The 27546-nt window shown below is 34.2% G+C and overlaps 1 protein-coding gene across 1 annotated transcript in view; it reads left to right on the top strand.

The window, feature by feature from the left end:
* Positions 1-27546, top strand: part of LOC145267132 (putative phosphoglycerate mutase) — a 39667-nt gene that overhangs the window by 7086 nt on the left and 5035 nt on the right. The window contains exons 2-5 of the mRNA XM_080123169.1: positions 10577-10786; positions 14203-14286; positions 20780-20878; positions 23330-23438. Coding sequence (XP_079979295.1) covers positions 10577-10786; positions 14203-14286; positions 20780-20878; positions 23330-23438 — 502 coding nt within the window. The remainder of the gene's footprint in view (positions 1-10576; positions 10787-14202; positions 14287-20779; positions 20879-23329; positions 23439-27546) is intronic.

Here is a 27546-nt window from a genome sequence, read left to right as displayed (position 1 = left end):
ATTTTACTTAATTAAAAGATTGTTCTTATTTAGAATTTCTTAATTAAAAAATATTGTTCTTTAGAATTCAACTTTATTTTTTAAAAAATTGTTCTTGTTTAGAATTCAGCCTAATTTAAAAAAAAAAGAAAAAAAAAAAATTAAAAAATACAGAAAATTGTTTATGAACCACATACTCGTCATGGAACAAAGACGTAATATTCCAATAATCGTTTAAATTGATCAAGTAGTTTTTAATTTAATATAATATAATAATTTAATATAATATATAGGAAACAAATTTTAGTGATTTTAAGATTAAATTGTGCTTTTTATAAAAGCAAAATTCGAAAATTGAAATATTGAATTTCAAGTAAAACCAATGGTATCTACTTAACTGTCATGTCACAATAATGTCACAATGTCACAAAAAATTTTGCAAACGTAAGGTAGAGAATTAATTATTAATGAAAATAGTTTTTGTAGAAAATCAGATAAAATTGAGTTTTGCTTAAAGAAAAATAAACAGTCCGAATTGTGACAAATTGAAAATCTTAGGTCAATTTAACAAGACTCTTTTTTCGCTAATTGTCTTCAAAAGGTGTTTCCATTACTAATTAATTTTCTACCTCATCGTTGTTCGTAATTTTTGGATATATTCATTACTGCAACATGACAATTAAGTAGATACTATTGGGCTTTACTAGAAATGCAATGTTTGGATTTTCGAATTTTATTCTTAGAAGAAAGGAGCACCTTAAATTTTATGTTACAGGTTTGATTTTGATCTCTGTAATTCGAATTGAATTATCTCCCATTTATTCATAAAATATAACTGATCAAGAAATAGCATCTCATTTTGTTATTTGATTTTCTTAGTTAAAAAAATACTTGATCAATTTATGATTTCCGTGTGGCAGAGATATGTCCAGAGAAGAGCCTAATTTACCTTATACGTGCTTCCGGGTTGCACTTGCTTACACCACCACATTTATATTTGCCCTCTATCGCCCCCACAACAGCGGAGTTACTATCTTTAAGAGTATATCTGAGAAAATTGACCACATCCTGTCTGCTCATCCTTCGGCTAACATTCACATTTGTGGTGACTTCAACGTCCATAATGTGGAATGGATGACTCACTCAAATAAGACAGATGATGAGGGGAGATTTTGTCATGATTTTGCCATTGCTTATGACCTCACTCAGATTGTTCGAGAACCCACCCGTGTGCCCGATACTACCGATCAGTATGCAAGCCTTCTAGACCTTTTTCTCTCAACTTCCCCTGAGCTATGTTCATGTTCCGTTCTATCTCCTCTGGGATCCTCCAACAACTCCGTTGTATCAGTTAAGATAAAAATGAAATGTAATAAGTCTTCAGACGTAAGTCTCCACCGTACTGTATATCGATACTCTATGGCTGACTGGGATAGCTTCCATACATTCATATCTGATCTTCCATGTTTAAAAAGGATGTGTCCTCTATAGTATCAGACCTGACGGAATGGTTAATTGTAGGCATAGACCGTTTCATACCATCCAAAAAATTCCAACAAAAACCTAACAGCCAGCCATGGTTCTCACCAGAATGTGCTGCTGTCATCGCATACAGAAATCACTTTTTCCATAGCTACCAACATAATAGATGCACTGTTTCAGGACTGCCAGCAACCACTGTAAAAAAGTAATAAAAAATGCAAGAGAGCTATATGCTCAGTCCATTAAATCCAAAGTTGCTAAGCAGCGGCTTGGTTCCCACTAGTTTTGGCATATAACAAATAGGATCCTGAAAAGAAGCGTGCGTTCTATCCCAACCATCATGAATGGACCTGAGGTAATCTCGCCAGCATCAAACAAGGCCAAACTATTTGCCAAGAACTTTGCAGCTAATTCTATCCTATGCGAAAATGACCATCAACTCCCCGTATTTCCTCCTATAACAGACAACACGCTACAAATATCTCTTGCATGAGGTTGCCAAGCTAATCAAGAACCTCGATTGCAGTAAAGCAACTGGCCCTGACGGTATTCCAATTATAGTACTCAAAAACCTTCAACCAGAACTTGCCCCCATACTTACAAAACTGTTTAAGCGTTGCTTTAAGGAGAATTGTTTCCCAACACCCTGGAAAATCTCATCAGTATGCTCTGTATTTAAGAATTCAGGTGACAGGTCATCTCCCTCTCAGTTCAGACCAATAAGTCTCCTGTGTGTCATGAGTAAGTTGCTGGAATCCATATTAAATAAAGCAGTCAACCACAACAGAAATAACCTTCTTAATGACATGCAATATTGTTTCCGTTCTGCTAGATTTACAAGCAGATGTGCTAACGGTTATATCTCATAGGATTAGTGAATCTCTCGACAAAGTTTTCCTTTCTAGGGCAATTGACATATCAAAGGCCTTCGATAAGGTATGACATAAAGGCCTACTTCACAAGACTTCCAGCTACGGTATAACTGGAAATGTTTTCTCAATTATGAAATCATTTCTCTCTGATAGGCTCATAAGAGTAGTGGTTGATGGGCAGAAATCAGAGGCCCATAGTATTAATGCTGGTATCCCTCAAGGGTCCATCCTGGACCCAACTCTCTTCCTGATCTACATCAATGATCTCCCAAAATACATACTTAAATCATTCGCTGACAGCTATGGTGATGACACAACCATCTATGGCAACATAAAAGGCCGTAAATGACAGTTTTCTCTGATTCTCTCTCGCCTGATCTTGAGCATGTGGCACAATGGGGAAAGAGGTGGCTGGTTACTTTTAATACATCTAAAACCAAGCTTCTATCTTTACATCATCAACGCTCTGATCCCCATCTGGCATCAATTGAAATGAATGGTCTCGTCTTGGGGAGGTTCCAGATTTTGACAAGCTTCTGGCATTGACCTTTACTCCTGATCTCAAATGGAACGCATACATCAAATCTGTTGTCAAAGCCATTGGAAAATTGGTGGGATCCTTCTACCGCTCCAGTAGATATCTCGCTGCTGATGCAATTCTCTATCTGTATAAAAGACAAGTACGTCCAAGGATGGAGTACTTCTGCCATATCTAGGCAGGAGCTGCTAAAAACAGCCTATCCTGCCTTGACAGAGTACAAAATAGACTTCGTAGCCCGGTGGGGGATGCTCTTTTCTCTTTCCTGCAACCTCTCTCCCGCATAAGGGACCTTGCGAGCCTGTCGTTTTATTGTTATTTCCATGTGAAGTGCTCGTCTGAGCTCCGATCTCTGGTCCCCCCTCACCAATCTTTCACAAAAAATACCTGTCTAGCTGAAACCACTGTCAGTAATTTTCCCCACTCTTTTTCTGTGCCTAAATGAAAACGTAGATTCCATGAACAAAGCTTCTTTCTTAGAAGTGCACGCCTGTGGAACTCTCTTCTGTTTGCCTGTTTCCCACCTGACTGCAACTTGGATGTCTTAAAGTCCAACATAAACAAATTCCTGATGAACCGCCCCCTTAAGTAAGACACTTTATCAGATCTCCATTACTAACGATTACTACAATATTGTCCCATTGATTACTGTACACGCAATAAACCTTATCCCCGAGTGATAAATGGTGACTTCCATAAGGAAAAAAAACAAAAAAAAACCCTCTCTGCCGACAAAACTTAATTGTTGTTTCAATTATAAAAAATCTTTTTTGGTTTAATGTAAACACTAGCAGGCCGCTTAGCATTGCCTGGTCGTAAAATATACTTAAATATATTTTGATTAATGCAGATTTCATATTTATTATATTATATTGGGTCCAATATTTAAGAAGTTTTAAAAAATTAATCTTGCGCCACCACCGAGAATCGAAACTTAAACATTTAGCTTACGATTTACTTTTTCTTTTGACGTTAATGTTTGAGCTATGAAAACATGTTTGCTGCAAGGCTAAAAATTACATGTAGCAATACGTATTACGTTACGCATGCTTATTTGTAATGTTGTTTGAACTTCGCCTGGCAAATTCAATTGTGTAATTTTCACTTTTGCACCAATTTTCCCCAGCTAAAACCCAAAAGTTTTGCATGGGTTTGAATACCCTATATATGAACTTTCATGTATGTAGACTAAAAACTGACAGAAGTTTGGTCGGCAAAATTATTTGGACATTGTTGTGAAGGAACATAACTGGCTATACACCGGTTACAAACTGTATATATATATTGGACTGTTTGGCAGACAGCGGCAGACAAGCAGTCGCAGTAAGACGGATAGTCTTACGTGTTGATTATCAGACTTTCTTCCCCATACTTGTTACTATGTACTTCTATTTACCTTAGGCGAGCAGCCTTACGTTTCTGTATTATAAATAAACCCCATTACACATACCACTCGGTGTAACTCACGTTTGTCTTTATTTCCTAAGTATTTAGGAATATAACAATGGCGACGAAAGGATGTTCTTTCTCTTAACAGAGATAAATTACCGTACCAAGGACTGTGTACAATGCAAGGATTTTTTGTTTTACGAAAAAAACAAACTACACAAGGATTTTTGACCACGTGCGTCAATGAATTTAAAAATTTTTCCTACCTAAAGTAGCGAAAAGTACGGATTTTTCTTCGTAAAGAACTCACAAGAAATTATAGAAACATGTTCAAGGTAAAGTGGAATTTATATTTATTTTGACAAGTAAAAAAAAAAAAAAAAAAAAAAAAAAATGGTCGCAAGTTGAATTCGAAACTACACTAAAGGATTACGAGTTTCGAAAGAAAAAATATAAATACAACGACTATTGTACCATTTTATGCCACGTGGGAACGGCAGCCATATATTTTTTTTTTTTTTGAAAATTAATTGTTTGTTATTGCCTTTATATAAATAATTGGAACTATTTGTCGTGGGAAGTAAGAAATATTTTGTGTATGAACTTACGTTGTTGAAAAAAAAAAAAAAAAAAAAAAAGAATTATTTTACAAAGCCTGTTGAATTACTATGGATGAACTTTGTTGAAACGTGTTGTGTCTGCATATTGCTACTAATTTACGATATACGTAAATTTACGATTTTTCTTTGGAATTATTGTGTAGAATTCGAAAAGACATTTTTGTACTAGAAGCTAACATGGAACAATTAGCAGAGTTAACTAAGGCTCTAGCCCTTAGCATCCAGGAACAGACAAAAATGACTCAACAATTTTTAGCGCAACAACAACAACAACAACAAATTCAACAACAACAGCTACAGCAACAGCTGCAACAACAACAAGAAAGAACACAAAAAACTTTAGAGGCACAACAAGAACAAACAAACATACTACAACGACAAATGTCGACACAGCAAAAGAATTTAGAAAAGCTAATTCTAACGTCGACCGGGAAGAAGACTAATTTTTCTGCCGAGGGTATTTCAAATTCACTAACGGAATTTCGTTACTCCCCGGATACTGGTGTTACTTTCCCTGCATACTACAGAAGATACGAAACAATTTTTACGAAAAGATGTTTAGACTGGACCGATGAGGAAAAAGTTACCCTGCTACTACAAAAACTGGGTACTGATGAAAACACCAAGTATGCAAATCTAATTCTACCAAAAAAACCGGAGGAGGTTTCGTTCGAGGAAACAATTAGTACCTTGTCGAAAATATTTGATAAAAGGGATAGCCTATTTCACTCTAGATACAAATGTTTGAACATTCAGAAGGCAGAAGCTGAAGACTATCTAGAATATGCTTGCACTGTGAACTGTTTATGCGAATCATTTAAATTGAATGAAATTTCCGCAGACCAATTTAAATGTTTAATCTTTGTACAAGGTCTCACAGCACCAAGGGACAAAGATATACGTTCACGGATCCTAACAATTATGGAGGCGGATCCTAACATAACATTGCAAAAAGTCACTGAAGAGTGTCAACGTCTGATTAACATAAAGAAAGACAACACTCGCATTGAAGAGAAAAATATTTTTAAGGTGCAGCAAGTAAAAAGGCAAGGGACCACAAGAAAGTCCAGGTTCCAAGAACACAGGATCCTTAAAGGATACAAAGACCCAAAGCTAAAGTGTAAATGTTGTGGTAGTTTAAGACACAACAATAAGACCTGCTGGTTTAGGAACAAAATATGTTATGAATGTGGTCTCAGAGGTCACAAGGGAACATACTGTGCCCAGAAGAAAAGACAAGGGACCGATAATGTAAATACGCTTCGCATGAATAAAGAAAAAAGCTGCGAAAGACGGAAATATGTTGATGTTCGGATAAATGGACATCTGGTTACATTGCTTCTGGATAGCGGTGCAGATATTAGTATTATAAATGAAGATATATGGAAAAGGATAGGTCGACCTGAATTAACGAAAACCAGAAAGACGGCGAGAAGTGTGTGCGGCAAAAGATTAGAGTTCAAGGGAGAATTAAAATGCAAAGTGACATTCGCTAACCAGACTCATAAATCCAAAGTGTACGTCGTACCAGGAAAGAATACATGCCTGTTTGGGGTAGATTGGATTGTCCTGTTTAATTTATGGGAGAAACCCATAAATTCGTTTTGTAACGTTTTAACTGCAGAAAAAGCAAACCAAAGGGAAGACTTCCTGAAGGATTTGAAAACTGAATTTCCCAATGTTTTTGCCGAAGGACTAGGACTCTGTATTAAGACAGAGGCAAAATTTGAATTAAAGAAAAATGCCACTCCAGTATTCAAACCTAAAAGGAATGTGCCTTTTTCAGCGATGGACGCAATCGAAAAAGAGTTGGATAGACTTCAACAACTGGAAGTCATTGAAAAAGTTAACCACACAGATTGGGCAAGTCCAACCGTGTATGTAAAGAAAAAAAATAACAGAATAAGGGTCTGTGGAGATTTTTCAACGGGTTTAAATGACTGTCTATTGGACCATAATTATCCCCTTCCGTCCGCAGAAGATCTGTTCTCTAAGCTTAACGGAGGAAAAATTTTTTCTAAGATAGACCTCTCAGATGCTTACTTGCAAATTAAGATCAGCGATGAATGCTCCAAATACTTAGGCATAAATACTCATAAGGGCATTTTTAAGCTAAAGAGGCTTCCTTTTGGATTAAAGGTTGCTCCTGCTATTTTCCAGCAAATTATGGACACGATGCTGGCAGGGTTGGAATTTTCAATGGCCTACCTTGACGATATCCTAATTAAAAGTGAAAATTTGCAAGATCATAAGAAGCATGTAAAAGAAGTATTCAAAAGAATACAGGAATTTGGTTTTAAATTGAGCCCAGAAAAATGCGATTTTTTTATGAAAAAAATTAAATATCTAGGTCAAATAATCGACAAAGAGGGTCGAAGACCGGATCCACAAAGGACTGAAGCAATTGAAAAGATGCCTGCTCCAGATTCAGTGACAAAATTAAAATCGTTTTTGGGATTAGTTCAATACTATGCAATTTACATCCCTAACATACATAATTTAAGAGCTCCTCTTAACGAGTTACTGAAAAAGGGTGTTAAATGGAACTGGAATAAGGAATGTGAATCTGCTTTCCAAAATATCAAAAGATGTCTACTGTCAGACTTAGCATTGGCACATTTCAATCCAGAAAAGGAACTAATACTAGCAACGGACGCCAGTGATTACGGTGTTGGCGCTGTATTACTTCACAAGTATGAGGATGGTAGGACAAAAGCTATCGCCCATGCTTCAAGAACGTTGGTTGCAGCGGAGAAAAATTACAGCCAAATTGAAAAAGAGGCGCTGTCGATAATATTTGGAATTACAAAGTACAATCGATTTCTCCATGGACGATCTTTTATTTTGCAAACCGACCATAAACCCCTACTTACCATATTTGGATCAAAGAAAGGCATTCCCACACATACTGCGAATCGATTACAGCGATGGGCTGTAACCCTCTTAAACTATCAGTTTAAGATGGAACATGTATCCTCAAAAAAGTTAGGACACGCAGATGCATTATCACGATTGATCCCTAAAAGAAGCGAAAGTTTCGAAGAAACGGTAATTGCTGCGCTTAAAGACGAAAGTGAATGTACAAGTTCAATGTGTAATATGATACGTGAACTTCCGGTAACTTTCGAAAAAAATAAAAAAAGAAGCAGTAAATGACATTTTCATTAAGAAAATGAAAAATCAATTGGGATGGATAAAAAAAAATAAAAAGGTAGATCAAACAACGCCTTTTTCCATCTGTGAAGATGTGCTCATGTATGGTGAGAGGATCGTAATTCCACTAACGTTACAGAGGAAAATTCTGAAGGAATTTCATACAGGTCATCCGGGCATTTCGAGAATGAAATCCCTTATGAGAGGATATGTGTACTGGCCTGGTATGGACAAGGAAGTTGAAAAATGTGTCAAGACATGCAGAGGATGTCAATTAGCAGCTCGAGATCCTCCAGTAAAAACGACGCCATGGCCAAAGACGGACCTACCCTGGTCACGTCTGCATATTGATTATGCGGGACCTATAAATGGTTATTTTTACTTGATTATTGTAGATTCTTTTTCAAAATGGCCAGAAATATTTAAGTTTAGACATCCAACAGCAAAAAACACTGTGAGTGCGCTTAATGAAATTTTTAGCCGTTTTGGAGTGCCAAAAACCTTAGTGAGCGATAATGGAACAGCATTTACTGCTCATGAATTCAAAGAATTCTGTGACTCACTAAATATTCTACATATGACAACACCTGTGTACCATCCACGATTGAATGGGTTGGCCGAAAAATTTGTAGATACGTTTAAAAGGGCACTTAAGAAAAATCTTACTACGGACACAGACGAACAATGTATTCAAACATTTTTAGCAATTTACAGGGTGACACCAAATCCTAATAATAATGTCAATTCTTCCCCGGCTGAGCTAATGTTTGCAAGAAAGATAAGATCTGTCTTCGATAGGCTGCTACCAGAGAAAAAGAAAGTTTTCAAAAAAGAAAACCTTAATACCAAGTGCTTCTCCCCAGGTGAAAATGTATATTTCAAAAATTTTCAAAATGGACGAAATCAGTGGGTTGAAGGTATTATCAAAAAAAGGATTGGGAGCATGGTCTATACCATCCAAGGATTAAGTTTTGTCTGCAAAAGACACAGAAATCAAATACGTCCCAGACTGTCTCCAAATGTGGAAGAGACACCAATGGAAACATTGTGCGATATTTTTGATATACCAAAACCAGCGTGTGTACCGCAAACAATGAATATTTCGCCTGAACCGACCATACGGGCTGGACAGAAACCTTTACCCCGGGTAACGCTGACCAGAAGGAAAAGCGCAAGAAAGAGAAAAGTTACCAGGAGATTAAGCCCTGACCCTAAAAGGAAGAGGTATTTAAGCTAAAATCAGGAAGATTTCAGCTTCAGGGGGAGGTGTTGTGAAGGAACATAACTGGCTATACACCGGTTACAAACTGTATATATATATTGGACTGTTTGGCAGACAGCGGCAGACAAGCAGTCGCAGTAAGACGGATAGTCTTACGTGTTGATTATCAGACTTTCTTCCCCATACTTGTTACTATGTACTTCTATTTACCTTAGGCGAGCAGCCTTACGTTTCTGTATTATAAATAAACCCCATTACACATACTACTCGGTGTAACTCACGTTTGTCTTTATTTCCTAAGTATTTAGGAATATAACAGACATAAATATAGAAAGAAGCTTGTATTTACTATAACCTTTTTACGCAAATATTACACAAGGTTAAATCATGTAGAACATCTGCATGAATGTAATAGTTAACTAAAGAAAACTGAAAAAACAAATAGGGAATACATTAAAATGAATGTTTAAAAAAAATATGCAAATTAGCAAGATCGTTTGCAGATGAATGCAATTGCATGATTCATATTTAAATATGACTACACAAAAAACTCAAAAGTTTTTAGGAGTATAGATTCTATTAACATTTTTTTTTTTTTTTTTAAAGCACCCCTCCCCCAAAAAGCATGTTGATACTAAAGCATCAGGGGCTACTATGGTAGGGACCAGATTTATAAAAGGGGACTGTGTAGAAAGTTAATGAACAAGATGCATGTTTGTATTGTTGGGGAACATGCAGCTGAAGGGAATTCCAAATGTAAGCAGCTCAAAGAAGAAAATCTTCCAACATTTTAGAACCTCTTGGGTGAAGGGGTGAGATTTTGCTGCTGCTCAAGTGGGTCGACTGTATTTATGTTAAGCAGTACAAATGCAGTAAGTTCATCGAGCACATTCTGTGAAAGTATGTGTAAAAACAAACACGGATGCAACACAATGCGGCAATGTGGTAGGATCTGAAATTTGTCAAACTGTGCAGGTTGGGAATTCTTTTGTACACTTTGTTGAAAAAAGAAATGTTAGTGGTGGCTATGTCGGCCCCAACTATGGCAACACTACGCATTGGCGAATGGTTGTTTTGTAGAGATATAAGATACTGTTAGGTGAGAAGTTTTCTATCTTAATAGAGGGAGCTTACCTTAAACATTTTATGCCACTTCATGTTGCTTAAAAATATTAGTTCAAGGAATTTAAATATTGGGTTCTTAAGAAAAGTGCTATTGGCCATTATAATCTTTTGAACATTTGGCAAATAATTAAATTTTTGTTTTTTACTTATTGTATTTTGTTATTAATGATTTTTTTTTTTTACTTGTTTTGTTTAGATGTTGAAGGAGAAAGGCTTCACGTTCGATTGTGCATTCACTAGTGTCTTGAAGAGGGCAATCAAGACTCTTTACTTGATTCAAGAGGAACTGGATCTTCACTGGATTCCTGTCACTCGTCACTGGAGACTCAATGAGAGACATTACGGTGCTTTACAGGGACTCAACAAAGCTGAAACTGCTCAAAAATATGGTGAAGATCAAGTGAAGGTACAGCTCATTTTGATCTTCTGTTTCTGATAGCAGACATTTTTTTGGTATGCTTATTTTTTTAATGCTCAAGTAAAATATGGCAGTTCACTATAAAAATAACAGTGAAAAATATTAGCATGTACAAAAAATTACGGAAAATCATTGAGTATAATTTTAATAAAAAAATAAAATTAATTTATTAATCAGAGTCCATGAACCCCAAACGACATTCACATCATGCCAGTTTGTTGTAGATTAAAACTAAAGATTACATGCTGACTTGTTTGGAATTTGCGGACTCCAAATAATAAATTAATTTTATTTTTTATTAAAATTCTACTCATTATTTCTAATTTTTAGTATCCAATAATATTTTTTACTGATAAGTTTTATTTGTTATTTTGTAACATATTATGCTTGAGCATCAATAAAAGTAAGCACTATATTTTTTTTTTTTTTTTTTTTTTAAATAGGTATTTTTTTATCAACCTGGAAGTCATGGCAGACTCAAAACATATTTGTATAATTGGATCTATAATAATTTTTCTATGTTTGGAACCTGTGGAAATTCCATGTTTGTATCCCTCATCTGTTGTTGGATATCCAGCGCAAAAGCAGACTCCACAATATTATTGTAATATCTTTGCACAGAACAGATACTTTCATACTAGCCAAGAAAATATAGTTTTATGGTTAACACAACAGCAATATCAGATGAAACAATGTTTTGCTTTGTATCTTCGATAATCAGGTCAATTTAAAAATGGTGAGGGGGGATGATAACACTAATACAAATATGAAATTACCTCAGTGTATTGCCATATAAATGTGTTATATATATATAAATGTAAATGTATTATATAGACTTAACTTTAATGCACATATTTTAATATATAAAAAAATTTAAAAAAACAAATGTAAAAGTATTTATGGGATTTAAATTTCAACAGTTCAACCTATTTTATTCCAAAACCAATTTTTTAAATATTTTTTTAAAATATATATTTTTACATAATATATTTAAAAATTTCTGTTTGTATAAAAAAAAAGGTACTTTGTGTGTATGTGCATGCGTTTCTTATAGACTCTGAAATAGCTAGGTTGATTTTTTTTTTTTTTTTTTAATTTCATGCTAATGTACTTTGTGTCTAAGAGTTTTCTTAGATAAGTTTTGTATTGGAATTCCCCCAATAAGTATTAGTTCGATTTTGACCAAAATTAACGCCTTAGAGAGCCTTTTTTGAAGTTTTATCACTGTACAAGCAGAAGGGACCAGCATATAAAACAGCAAGTTCTTTGATAACAGAGAGGCACATTCGAAATGTTTCTGTAGAGCACAATTGAACCATGATACTTGACTTCTGTATTTTAAACTTTAATTCAAGCTATTATATAAAATAATTTTATAAAATCAACATTAGGTTCTCTACAGTGCAATGTAGATTACGATGTATTGTGGACCAAGTCACTGCAGGGAGGCCTGTGGAGCTTCCTCCTGTTGTACAGTTTGTCCCGAAACAATCAATTAATTTGATTGAAAAATGGGCAAGTTCACCGATTTTTATGACAATAAAAGTATTGGAAGTGCAGAATATTCATTGATCCTTTTTCAATCCCAGACAACGTCAGGTCTCCCTGCAAATATATATATTTGATGTAGTTGCTTGTCTCGCCGCACTGATGAGCAGTGACATATATAAAACTCAAATGACCTTGTAACTAGTGTTGTAACCCAACATCCAGTTTACGACTTCCGGTTGCACATGCGTACATAAACATAAACCCATAATAGCATAAACAAATAAACACAAATTGCTGGACAAGTTTTGTTCGAACAAACGGACATCCTTAGAAAAGCGAATATCTTAAATTTATTAAATAAAAAAACTTAAAATGTGGGAAGCAAACGTAAAACGTGATTACAAATAATACGTATAATCATCGACCTGTTTCATATATACAATATATATTATACTAAATAATGAACACGACAATAAAATGTATTGTTTTACTGTGTACGTTTTCAGTGTCCTAATTGTTTTTTTTTGTGTTTAAATTATCCAAATAAACAATTGTTAATACTTTCTGTTTTTTGTTTTTTTTACATCGTTCATTTTTGTATTACGTTTAAGTTATTTTAACACAATTTTCTTACAAATAAATCTACTTTAACCCGTTGATAACCACAAGAGCATTTTACAACGGCGATTTACCCACTGCCTTCCTCTTTTTTAATTTATTCTCCATTTTTTAATACACCTTTTTTAAAAACATTCATCCATTTTCTTCTACACTACCAACATAAATGTTTTTTTTAATTGCATTATAAATAATCAACGTAACAATAAAACATTGTTTTACTGTGTCTGTTTTCAGCATCCCAATTGTTTTTTTGTTTGTTTTTTTTTTTTTTTTGCGTTTAAATTAAAAGATATATCAAAATTTGAATTTAACTTTAAGTATTATGGTATCTGTTCAGTGCACATTTACCTATAAGTATGGCAAACCACTTAATGTTCAATGGCTGTAAGGTTTTTTTGTTTATTTTTTTCAAAAATAAACAATTATAAACAGAATGACTCGTAGAAATCTATCTATATTCTTTTTTCATTTTAATATACTTTCATAGAAATGTTTCTGTTATGTCATAAACTATTCTCTTTGCATCACAAGTGTCACGCTCATACATTAATTCCATAGCTAATATGACATACTGACCCAACGGGTCACCGGTAGTCTAGTGTATATATATATATATATATATATATATATATATAATTTTTTAATGAAGAAATATATTTTTTGAAGTGTAACTATTTCCTTTTAAGAGAAGTAGTTTGGGGAGCAATAAGCAAAACATAAAATGCAAAAAACTACTAACACTGGATATGTGCAACTATTTTTTTTAATCTCATTAAGACAAAGTGGCCAGTTGTTAAAAAATTCTTTTATTCTGATGTCAGAATGTGAATCACTTGGATTGCAAAATTTAAGAGTTGTTTCAAAAGTAAAGCCTCCTTTTTTTTTCTTTTTTTTTTTTTTCAAAAAGTTGAGCTATGAAAACTGGAATAGTACTATTAAAATATGCGACCTTTTGGGCTCCAGAATTTATTTTTCTACAGTCACCATTATTCTCGATGCACTTTTGCCAGGAATTCAATGACGCATCTCTGCTTCTGATGCATGTCCATGACAAGGGTTGCTTTTTTAGTCTCATGTTATCAATATCTGTAACAGAGAGATGAAACTTTCAGGTCATCATAACAATGTAATTTGTGATCCTCCTGATCTAATCGGTTGGAATAAAAAAAAAAAGTAGGAGACATCACTTTTGGAATGACCCTAAAAATGTTTCAGTCATTTGTGTCTTTAACAATTTTGTCCATTTTTCTCTGCAATTTTCCCATCGGTATGTAATTGTTTTTCTTTCATAGATTTGGAGACGATCCTATGATGTTCCGCCTCCAGCTCTTGAAGAAGGTGATTCTCGCTGTGCCAGTGGACAGAAGGCGTATGCTGTAAGTTAATAAAACATTTCAAGTTTTGCTCTGTATTTGTTTCTATTTTTATTCCATTAATTAAAAAAAAAAAAAAAATTTTGATCAGGAAAAGTTTTGTTTTTAGAACACGTGTTTTTAAGAATACAAGATCACATTAAAAATTATGTTGTCAAAAAAATAAACAGTACTTTTAAAAGATAATGTGTAGCTTTTTAACTAACAAGAATTTCCCATGAGATATGCTTAATATATATTTGTGATTCCAAAATATTCAAGCCAGACAGTATTCGACACGGATCTACATGTGGGTGCTGTATCAGTAACATCGCACAAGATATGTTTTGTGTACCACCAGGTCAAATAAAAACTGAATCTAAACTGTATAACTTAAAACAGCTTTTATTCATCTTGTTACATGACTTCAATAGTAATAATAAAATACGGGGCAGTAAAAGTATAAATAAAAATGCACAGATGAAAATAATCTCTACAACAGTAAAATTAACATATCTACACCCAACAATGGGAACATGCATTTAACTGTATGTGATCAAACAATATAATGTCAGACTTGCAGTCTAGTTAAAAAAAGTATTACTGATCATTTGATCCGATTAGAATCAGAGAGGTATTCATTAAGATACTCTAACTTAACTTCTAAATCTGACAAGATCGCCATGGGCATGGAATATGTGCTTATATTAAAGATGACTTTCCATGTGGTAGGGACATCTCCAGAGAAGATCATAACTCTACATATATGTGCTTCCGGGTTGCATTAGCTCACACTACTGCATTTATATTTATTCTCTATCGCCCCCCCCCCACAACAGCGGAGTTAGTATCTTTAAAAGCATATCTGAGAAAATTGACTAAGTCCTATCTGCTTATCCTTCAGCTAACATTCACATATGTGGAGACTTCAATGTTCACAACGTCGAATGGTTGATCCACTCAAACAAGACCGATGATGAGGGGAGGTTCTGTCATGATTTCTCCATTGCTTATGACCTCACTCAGATTGTTCACGAACCCACCCGTGTGCCCAACAATGACGGCCAGTATGCGAGTCTACTAGACCTTTTTCTCACAACTTCCCCTGAACTATGTTCAGTTTCTGTTCTGTCTCCTCTTGGATCTTCCGACCACTCTGTTGTATCAATTAAGATAAAAATGAAATGTAATAAGTCCTCAGACATACCTCTCCATCGTACAGTATATCGATACACTAAGGCTGACTAGGATAGCTTCCGTACATTTATATCGGATCTACCTCTGTGTTCCATGTTTAAAAAGGATGTGTCCTCTATAGTATCAGACCTGACGGAATGGGTAATTGTAGGTATAGACCGTTTCATACCCTCGAAAAAGTTCCAGCAAAAACCTAACAGCCAGCTATGTTTCTCTCCAGAATGTGCTGCTACCATTGCGCACAGAAATAACTTTTTCCACTGCTTCCAACATAATAGAAACTAAAGCCGCTTTCAGGACTGCCAGCAACCATTGTAAGAAAGTAATAAAGAACGCAAGAGAGTTGTATGCTCAATCTGTCAAGTTCAAAGTAGCTGAGCAGCGGCTTGGTTCCCACCAGTTTTGGCAAATAGCAAACAGAATCCTGAACAGAAGCATGTGCTCTATCCCAACTATCATCAATGGACCTGAGGTAATCTCGTCAGCATCAGACAAAGCCAAACTCTTTGCCAAGAACTTTGCAGCTAATTCTAACCTTTGCGACCAAGGCCGCCAACCCCCAATATTTCCTCCTGTATCAGAAAACACGCTATGTGATATACATGTATCTGTACGTGATGTTGCCAAGCTAATCAAAAACCTTGATTCCAGTAAAGCAACTGGCCCTGATAGTATTCCAATTATAGTACTCAAAAAGCTTCAACCAGAACTAACACCCATACTTACAAAACTATTTAAACGTTGTCTTAAGGAGAATAGCTTCCCATCACCCTGGAAAATCTCATCAGTATGCGCTGTATTTAAGAATTCGGGTGATCGCTCATCCCCCTCTCAGTACAGGCCAATAAGTTTCCTGAGCGTCATGAGTAAGTTGCTGGAATCTGTGTTAAATACAGAAGTAATCAACCATCTCAACAAAAAAACCTTCTTATTGACACTCAATATTGTTTCCGTTCTGCTAGATCTACAGCAGATGTGCTTACAGTTATATCTCATAGGATTAGCAAATCTCTCGACGGAGGCAACCTTTCTAGGGCAATTGCTCTTGACATATCTAAGGCCTTTGATAGAGTATCGCATAAAGGTTTGCTTCACAAGATCTCTAGCTATGGTATAGCTGGAAATGTTTTCTCAGTTATTAAATCATTTCTTTCTGATAGGTTCATAAGAGTAGTAGTTGAGGGGCAAAAATCAGAAGCTCACAGTATTAATGCTGGAATCCCTCAGGGGTCCATCCTGTGCCCAACTCTTTTCCTGATCTACATTAATGGCCTTCCAAATCACATCCTTACATCATTTGTAGACATTTATGCTGATGACACTACCATTTATGGTAGCACATCTAAGACAGTAAACGACCAAGTTCTCTTCGATTTTCTTTCCTCTGATCTTGAGCATATGGTACGAGGAAAGGAGTGGCTGGTTACTTTTAATGCATCTAAAACCAAGCTTCTCTCTTTTTACATCATCAACATTCTGATCCACATCTGGCATCAATTGAAATGAATGGCTCTTGTCTTCAGGAGGCCTCAAGTTTTGACAAGCTTCTGGGCTTGACCGTTACTCCTGATCTTAAATGGAACACGTACATCAAATCTGTTGCCAAGGCCGCTGGAAAAATGGTGGGATCTTTCTATCGATCCAATAGATATCTCACTGCTGATGCAATTCTCTATCTTTATAAGAGCCAGGTACGTCCAAGGATGGAATATTGTTGCCACATCTGGGCAGGAGCTGCTAGAAAGGACTTGTCCTGCCTTGATAGAGTTCAAAATAGACTTCGTAGCCTTGTAGGAGATGTCCTTTTCTCTTCCCTGCAACCTCTATCTCACAAAAGAGATGTTGCGAGTTTGTCTCTGATGTATCGTTATTTTCATGGAAAGTGTTCGACTGAGCTTCAGTCTGTGGTCCCCTCTCGCCAAACTTTCACAAGAAAAACTCGTCTAGCTGAAAACACTATCAATAATTCCCCCCACTCTTTATCTGTGCCTAAACCTAAACATAGATTCCATGAACAAAGCTTCTTTCTTAGATCTGCATGCCTGTGGAATTGTCTTCCGTTTTCCTGCTTTCCGGCTGATTACAATATGGTTGTCTTCAAGTCTAACATAAATAAGTTCTTGATGAGCCGTTCCATATAAGTTAAAAAATTTACCGAATTTCCATTATTTCTAATTTCTACTATACACTCTTTAACCCTTATCCTCGAGTGGCCTCTTGGCCTTGATATTTTTTTTTTTTTTTTTTTTTTAAATTAGGCTGCAATGTTTTTTGATCCGAATAAGGCATATAACACCACCTGAAAGTACGCCATAATGAAAAACCCACGTGACCTCAGATTAAAAAGTTGGAATGCCCCTTTTTATCCAAAATTTCTTGGAAAACAGAAATTTTAAAATGGGAGTGGAATCTACAATCTCTGAAAGAACAGGAAAACAGTACATAAAGAAAATATCTGAAATCCTCTTTAATCTTTATATATATAAAGTAGTACCGTGTGTGCGTCTACAATTCTCCTACAGCCCACACCAGTAGACTGATCATGACCAAACCTGGCATGATGATGGTCCCCCACCTAGGTTAAGGTCAAAGCCCATGTATATATACTCTCCTACAATTCGCACTAGTGGATCGATTATGACCAAACTTGAAATGATGATGGTCCCCCACCTAGAGATGGTGTACACCATTTTCCAAGGTAACGGTCAAGGTCATAGCCTATGTATATCTACTATCTTACAGCCCACATCATTGGACCGATCATGACCAAACCTGACATGATTATGGTCTCCAACCTAGGAATGGTGCACACTATTTTTCAAGGTCAAAGGTTAAGGTTGAGACTTTGCTGTACGCTTGGGTACGCTTTATGGGTATCTTTGCTAGTGTCAAAATAACATTAAAAACCTTGATGCTGCAGCATTCTATGTAGATGACTTAATTTGTTGTTATGCAAAACATGTACATCTGGCAGAACTTAAATTACAACTTTTTAAATAAGATCAGCAAGTGAACTGAAAAAGATTTCTTGATTTTTTGAAATGAAGACAAAATGTCCATTTTTGTAATCGACACAAATGATCCATGTGTGAAACTGAATTGAAAAGAGCTAAAAATGACAAAGTTCTTTCATGTATCTTGATTTATATTTGATAAAAAAAAATTGCCTTTTCTCCCTCATATAAGGTATCTCATACCTGAAGCAATCGGAAACTATTCATTACCAAAGACAGTTGGACGTTGAGAGCTTCTCATGCATTTCCAGTGAAGAACTCGTATATTGAAATGAATGAAAGTCATTTCAATATAAAAATAGAAAAATTGGTACTTCAATATTGTTACAGGAAAAGGGCTGTCCCTTTCCATGTAAAACATTAGATATGTGAAAATGAGATTAGGATAAGCCGAGATTCAAACCTTGTAAGCAAGATTAGGAAATAGAATGTTAGAAATCGGAATGTCAAAAATCTCTATCGTTAAATTCTATTATAAATAGTTAGATATTGTTTATATTGTAAAAAGAATTGATTGTTCATTCTTTTATGAAACTGAATATTAAAAATGTCAGCTAAAAAGAATGAACAATACAAATTAAAAATACATTGTTAAAAAAAAATAGGTTAGGTTAAAAAAAAATAGGTTAGTTGAGAATTCTTTGTTGTCAAAAGTGTGTTTGGAAAAACGTGTGCATAGCCACGTAAATTGGTCACGTTTGGGAAACACACCTGACGTCATAGCAAAAAGGGGGATTCTCAATATAGGAGCTAAAGTTAGTCAGATCAAGGCAGTTGAGTCTGCTAATCAGCAGAGATCAGGAGAGTCAGTCAGTGGTCAGCTGCCCCTTTGGAAGCGAAGGGTAGAAGATTAAACTATGTTGATCTCAAATGTGAATTCCTGACTTCATCGGTATTTGACCGGTCCAATGAATAAAGAATCACCATCGATATTTTGTAACTGTTTGTCTTTGTGTCGTCATTCCACCGACTGAAAGGTAAATGTGTTTTGTCATCTTTCAACACCCAGAAGGTAATGTACTAATCATCTTATTATGAACATTACGTAACCCTTCCAAGAATATGTATCTCTCCTCCTCCTCCTCTTCCTCTCTATATGTGTTATAAGAAATATAAGAACTGCATCTATCACCCTCAGTATATATATATGAAGTCCCCAGCATCTCTGAACAGAACTGTATATGTATAAATGTCTCCCTCATTGTCATTCGTGTACCCCCCCCCACACACACACACACACTACACAACAGTATGTGAAAAAGTTGTCATCCTTTCTATGAAATCTGGCCTATAGCTGCATGGTTAATTCACAACATAAAATTCTGAGATAAAAGTCAGTGTCATTATACCTTTTAGTTACCATATTCCAGCACTTGGAAACAAACTGGAATTGAACCCTAGTCTCATACACTAATGAATAATTCCCAAAGTTTTACCATAAAAATTAAAACTATAATCTTGTATCTTAAATTTGACACCTCCAATGAACAAAACAATCCCAATCATATTTCAGAATAAATTTGAAAACACAAAATCAAACTGTATGAACTATCTAACAAAGTATTACTTTATCGCTGCGGAAGCTGCAGATAATTACTTTGCTCTAAAACTAATAGAAAGTAAAAGATAAATTCATCTTTTCCGACTTCCCATAAATACTTACAACACTGAATCATAAAAATATTAATAAATCTTTTATCACGAATATGGTAATGAAGATAATCTTCGTTTATAACAAGATGATGCTGGATGCCAAGTTGTATCAGCATTCATGAAAGGAAGAAGCCAAATAATTGCTGAACATAGCCAGACTCTATAGAAAACATGTATTACTCATAAACATTTGTTTGAAGGTGAAGCGTTCATAATGTATATGTCATGTCAAGAATATTATACAGTCAAACATTAAAATAGATTGCCAGAATCTGTAACAAAATTTAAGGAAATACTACAACTCAAAAATTACAAAGATTGGTGCAAAAATGTTGTTTTTTGACATGAAGTTGAATGTCAAAAGACATTTTTGCACTAACCTAATAATTATTTAAAGATAAGCCTGACCAAAACTCTTTTTACTTCATTAAAGAAATTGGACTTTTCAAAAATGTAATTATCCTATTTTAGGATTTTTTGACAACTTTATTCAGCATTAATAATCCATAGATGGTTGGTATGCTGTAAAACAAACAAAACTCTGTACCATAAGAATTCAATCTTTCTCTGTGGCTATCAGATCTAAGCCTAAGATTTAAACCATTATTTTTCTATCAATAATTTTTCATATGTTGAATTATTTTCTTTTTCAGGACCTTGATAAAAAAGTAATTCCCAAATGCGAGTGTCTTAAAGATACAGTCGCTCGGGCTTTGCCTTTCTGGCATGATGTTATTGTTCCTGCATTGAGAGTGAGTTTACAATTTTTATCTTTCATTAAATTTATTTTTAATTATATTTTAAATTTTATTTTATGTTTAATTAATTTTTAAAATTAAATTAATATTAAAAAAAATTTGAAAGTTTCAAATTTGAATGTTGTGAATTTTTCATATTGTTACTTTATAAAAAGTAAGAGGTATAATATCAGATTATGGTCCAAAGACCATTCTGGATCTAAAACCAACAGAAACCTAATTGACTCTATCTGGAGTGGACATTAATTTTTATAAATCTCAAGTGGCTAATAATCACAGCATAAAACCTTGTATTCAAATAATATTACAAATTTATAGATTCCAGTCAATTTTTCATGTTTTAGCTAAATATTTGCCTATTGCAGCTCTTATATCTGCATGTATTATAACTATGCGTCCCATTAAACATGCAGTGCTGCACATGTTTACACTAGTATGCCCGCTGAAAGAGGATAACGCCCCACGCATTATTATGAAGGTGTAATATAGTATTGGGTGGAGCTACCAAAGGTTTGGATTGGTTGAACAATATCACATGTTAGGAGAGAGGGTTATTTTGAAATAGTCAACATTTCGCTTGATGTTAGTAACTGATATACTCTCCCACCGACACAATTACTTGTTTTATGTTAATGCTAATCAATGAAGCAACCGAGCACTTTTACAGGAGATGATTGCTTGCAGAATAAAAATAGTTTTTAAAATGTGTTCCATGTTGCATAGTCTGAGGTTTGTATAATCCATTATACACACCACGATTGGCAGCCATTTCTAATCATCATCTCATCAATTTACACAAAAGTCTTTTCAAGGAAGGATTTATTAGTTTTGGGATAGTGACAAAAATGTTTACAAAGATCAGAGAGAAATATACATTAAAAAATGGTTACTGTGTTAAAGATAGATATGAAGACGATTTGAACCACTATACAAAACAACTTCATCGTATTCAGCTACTGGGCTTTTTGGAAGCAAAAAGATTTTTCATGACTGCTTTGCTTGAGTCTGGCAGAAAAAAGGCAAGGAATTATTTTTCCACAAATCAAATCATACTCTTAACTTCTGCTTATTTACTAGGATCATCCTTTTAAACCCCCAATCTGTCAATGATTCCTTCCATCCAAATTAAGTTTTCATAATGTAATAAATGTTCAGTGTTCTGTTCATCTATTTGTCCAAACCAGCTTTCAGATATGAAGATGAGAACCATGATGGCAACATAGTAAGTAAAATACCATATAAAAACTATTGAAACATCAACGTAAGAAGGAAGATCCAACATAATACTTAATATTAAAGAAGAAGAAACTTAAAGTTGATGGATTATTATTTATAGTGATTATTTTAATCGTGAAGAAATTTGATTATTTTAATCGTGAAGAAATTTGATTATTTAAATCGTGAAGAAATTTGATTATTTTAATCGTGAAAAAATTTGATTATTTTAATCGTGAAGAAATTTGATTATTTTAATCGTGAAGAAATTTGATTATTTTAATCGTGAAGAAATTTGATTATTTTAATCGTGAAGAAATTTGATTATTTTAATCGTGAAGAAATTTGATTATTTTAATCGTGAAGAAATTTGATTATTTTAATCGTGAAGAAATTTGATTATTTTAATCGTGAAGAAATTTGATTATTTTAATCGTGAAAAAATTTGATTATTTTAATCGTGAAGAAATTTGATTATTTTAATCGTGATGAAGAAATTTAATCATTTTAATCGTGATGAAGAAATTTAATCATTTTAATCGTGATGAAGAAATTTGATTATTTTAATCGTGATGAAGAAATTTGATTATTTTAATCGTGATGAAGAAATTTAATCATTTTAATCGTGATGAAGAAATTTAATTATTTTAATCGTGATGAAGAAATTTAATCATTTTAATCGTGATGAAGAAATTTGATTATTTTAATCGTGATGAAGAAATTTAATCATTTTAATCGTGATGAAGAAATTTAATCATTTTAATCGTGATGAAGAAATTTGATTATTTTAATCGTGATGAAGAAATTTAATTATTTTAATCGTGATGAAGAAATTTAATTATTTTAATCGTGATGAAGAAATTTAATCATTTTAATCGTGATGAAGAAATTTGATTATTTTACTCGTGATGAAGAAATTTAATCATTTTAATCGTGATGAAGAAATTTAATTATTTTAATCGTGATGAAGAAATTTAATCATTTTAATCGTGATGAAGAAATTTGATTATTTTAATCGTGATGAAGAAATTTGATTATTTTAATCGTGAAGAAGAAATTTGATTATTTTAATCGTGAAGAAGAAATTTGATTATTTTAATCGTGATGAAGAAAAACCTGTAAAATTAATATAAGATTTCTAGAACAGCAAAGAAAAATATTTGAATCCCCCCCACCCCCTCCAAATAACCGGAAGTTTAATTTATTTTTAATTCTTTTTGTCTTTAACAGGCTGGTAAGAAACCGATTATTGCTGCTCACGGCAACAGTTTGCGAGCCATGGTGAAATACCTGGATAAAATGACAGATGATGAAATTCTGAATCTTAACATCCCCACAGGTTTGTCTTAATGAATAATCTGACTTTCTGATGACATTTAATTTTCTGATCACTAGGCATGATCGATCATTATTATAATTTTTGTTATCACTATCAGGATACTGTGCAAATTGTGATTTCTAGCCTTGTAATTCTAACTTTCCTTATTTTGTCCATTAATCTTCACATTCCATGAACAATGTTTTTGACAAAGGGGGAAGAATTGCTGTTTTCTAGGTTGGAATCTATTCATATAACATTTATCGTTGAGTATTTTTCTTTTTCTCCGTGAATTGGCATTTATTTTTACCTCCATCAAGTGGCTTTATGCCTTGCCTAGAGTTTTTTTTCCATAAAAAAATCCATTTGATTAATTTGCTGTTAAAAGTAATATTCCTTTTTTAATAATAGATGCCTTCCTTGGTCGATTGGCCCTGTCGGTGGGGCATTAGAATACACCGACTGCCCCCCTGCAGAGGGTAAAAGTCCCTCAATGGGGGTCCTCGATATGACCTTAAACTATATCCAGTGGTGAGGCCCCAGCTTGCAGACTTTGGGGAGTATGGAGCCACCCTTTAATTAACATTGCTCCCAGGTCCACTCTGACCCGGAGTGGTAGTACCTGTCAGGGTCCCAACCATGGGTTAAATAGAAACCGACTTGAAAACAACAAATATATTCTATTAAAAATTTTTTCTTCAAAATCTTTGGATTCGGCGTTAAATAACCCGAAAAGGGTTGATATGCCGTAAAAGGGTCGATAAATACTATTAAGAAGAAATGACTTTTCTTTTGTAAAAATTGTTGCCAATGTCAACTAACTATTCTTTAAATGTCACTTTTGAAATTTATCTAAAATTGTAGTTTTAGCTGACTGTGACAAAATTTGATTTTGGAACAATTTTATCTCCGTCAAATCAAATTAATCAGCATCTTTGCTAATCAAACGATCTCATTTTTTTAATGTGTGTGAAAGCTGATAACATGCATATGAACATGAAGTGGCTTAACATGAATTATTATATGTGTTTTGAGATTCTTGCTTATTGATCAGTTAATTTTTGAAGAAATCCTATAAACCTATAAACATGTGTTATCTATATGAATATCATATCATATACGATGTAAATATCGTAGATATCATATACGATGTAAATATCGTAGATATCATATACGATGTAAATATCGTAGGTATCATATACGATGTAAATATCGTAGGTATCATATACGATGTAAATATCGTAGGTATCATATACGATGTAAATATCGTAGATATCATATACGATGTAAATATCGTAGGTATCATATACGATGTAAATATCGTAGGTATCATATACGATGTAAATATCGTAGGTATCATATACGATGTAAATATCGTAGGTATCATATACGATGTAAATATCGTAGATATCATATACGATGTAAATATCGTAGGTATCATATACGATGTAAATATCGTAGGTATCATATACGATGTAAATATCGTAGGTATCATATACGATGTAAATATCGTAGATATCATATACGATGTAAATATCGTAGGTATCATATACGATGTAAATATCGTAGGTATCATATACGATGTAAATATCGTCGATATCATATACGATGTAAATATCGTAGATATCATATACGATGTAAATATCGTAGGTATCATATACGATATAAATATCTACAGGATGTTAAAAGAAAATGTAATGATCTGTTTTGTGAGATTTATGTATCCTTTGATGCATGTTATTGGTATTATCGTCTCATCGATTTGAACACTTGTAAATATGAATCTTTAATTACATTCATCTTCTCTATTCAAAGCTATTCCATTTCAATCTATGTTTATAAATAAAGGTTTTATCATCATTCAAAGTGTGATTACATTTTTTGTATTTATATATATATATATATATATATATATATATAAATTACAATTATTTGTGTGTGTGTGTGTATATATATATATATATATATATATATATAAGTACATACAAAAGTACATTACAAAAAACAACCACACATTTTCAAATCGGATCAGCTATTGAACGTGTCACTTTTTCGGTTGAGAAGGCCCATCTTATTTGAGTGAGGCATTTTTTTTATTACTTTGAAAATGCTGTGGATAAAAACGACGTTTTATATTAGCAAAATCCCGACCTTAACCTTGAAAAATAGTGTGCACCACTCCTAGCTCAGAGACCATCATGTCAGGTTTGGTCATGATCTATCCAGCAGTGTAGACTGTATATATACATAGGCCAAAATGATGTTTAGCTTGGAAAATTTTTTCCACCCTCCCTAGGCGAGATACCATCATCATGCCAGGTTTGATCATGATTGGTTCATTGGTGGGGGTTGTAGGAGAATTGTACACACACATACAAATGCTACTATATATATATATATATATATATATATATATATATATATGGGCATGTGAGTATGAGTAATACCCCGGAGATGAACGCCACTGCTTTGCACATTTCCAAGTCACTCTTAGGCAAGGTGTAGCACTTGTTAGCCTTCCTCTGATGTTCTAGAGGGTAACCATACCGCGTGAACTAGAAATACCAGGTTGGAATCTGGCGTGAGATAGTCATTTCTAGATGAGGCTAGGTGGTCCTCCCTTAGTCATGGTTAACAACCCATCTAGTGTTGGTGACATGATATCCTCACCTGCGGCTGATTCAGTTTCTTTCATGTACAAATATCTCTTTAAAAGTCCTCTGGCAACATATACAGACCTAACAAGTTTATGGTATGCAGTCTCAAATCTGCACATGGGTGGCTCAAAGCTTATCTTAACATTGTTACTTAGTTTTATTGAACAAGAACTAGTTTGGATGAAACTTTTTTGCAACTGAGCAGCCGTTTTTGAGGATAACACTGCTCACTCAATGCATGAGAAGGATCTAGAAAAGATGACTGAAACATTGTCTACTCAATCTGAAGCTGATTAGCTACCTGCAGCTGATGCCTCTTCACACTTGCAGGGGAAATCATAGAAAAAATAAAGATATTTTTGTACAGTTAGTTATTTGAGGTGCTGAGAGTGGCACTGATGAAAAACTTGTTCATATGAAGATCAAATCAAGAAGAAAGTCAGGCTCAGTGGCGTTGAAGTGCCGAAATGTCTTTAAGCTGATATGTGTGAAAGTATACGTGAGAATCTAAAGAACTTATTCAATAAACATATTTGATGGAACATGGGACGAATTTAAATCAAAAGTGTACAGCATTGGAGTAGAATGTCTGGATCCTAAGGAAAAGAGACTTTTTTGCTGAAACTTGTTATTTCCAACTTTATTGAAGAGAAGTAGGGAGGCCATGACATTTTAGTTCCTCTGACGCACAGGAAAAGTAGAAAACACTATTAAAGGAAAACTGCAATGCAAGCTTCTTCAGATGAAGAATAAGTGGCCGAGTTGTCAGCTCAAATACAAAAGGATTTTGATCGTAAAGATGCAGAAGCTTTCTATAGCAAAATCAAATATGCTTATGGATCACAAACCTCTTTAGTAGTGACAATAATCCCTGTAGCAGGACATAGTCTCATTCTTGCTATGTAGCACAGTAGTAATTGCCACTCGATTGGCTAGATGAAATAATGCTATGACTTTACAAAGGAAAAGGACAGAAGTCTGAATGTCATGACTATAGAGCGATCACACTGCTTGAAGTTGGCAAAGATGTTGTTGATGCATCTGCTTATGTATATATGACCTGTATCTTGAAAGTCAGTATTAATTCAGTAATGGCTGTAGGACAATTAACATGATTTTTTTTTTTATATTTCCGGTCAGAAATAGTTGGTGCAGAATTAAAACTGTCCGCGATTTAGGTTTTGTCACGCACCATTTCAATGTTTTAGGGGGTAACTGACTACCAGTTAAAAAAAAATCATGTTAATTGTCCTACAGCCATTACTGAACCAATACTGACTTTCAAGATACAGGGCATATATACATAAGCAGATGCTTAATTGAAAAAGCGTGCTTAATTGAAAAAGCAGATATCCTTACTGTAATCTATGAACGTATATACCATAGACTGAACAAAGCAAAGGAGGGTAGGGCAGTAGCCCTAGATATATCTAAGGCTTTTGTCAGGGCATGGCATGATGGTCTTCTCAGGA

Source organism: Euprymna scolopes, chromosome 42, assembly GCF_053919585.1.
Source record: "Euprymna scolopes isolate OS-2025 chromosome 42, ASM5391958v1, whole genome shotgun sequence".
NCBI classification, from domain to species: domain Eukaryota; kingdom Metazoa; phylum Mollusca; class Cephalopoda; order Sepiida; family Sepiolidae; genus Euprymna; species Euprymna scolopes.
This window is presented reverse-complemented; position numbering and strand designations above follow the sequence as displayed.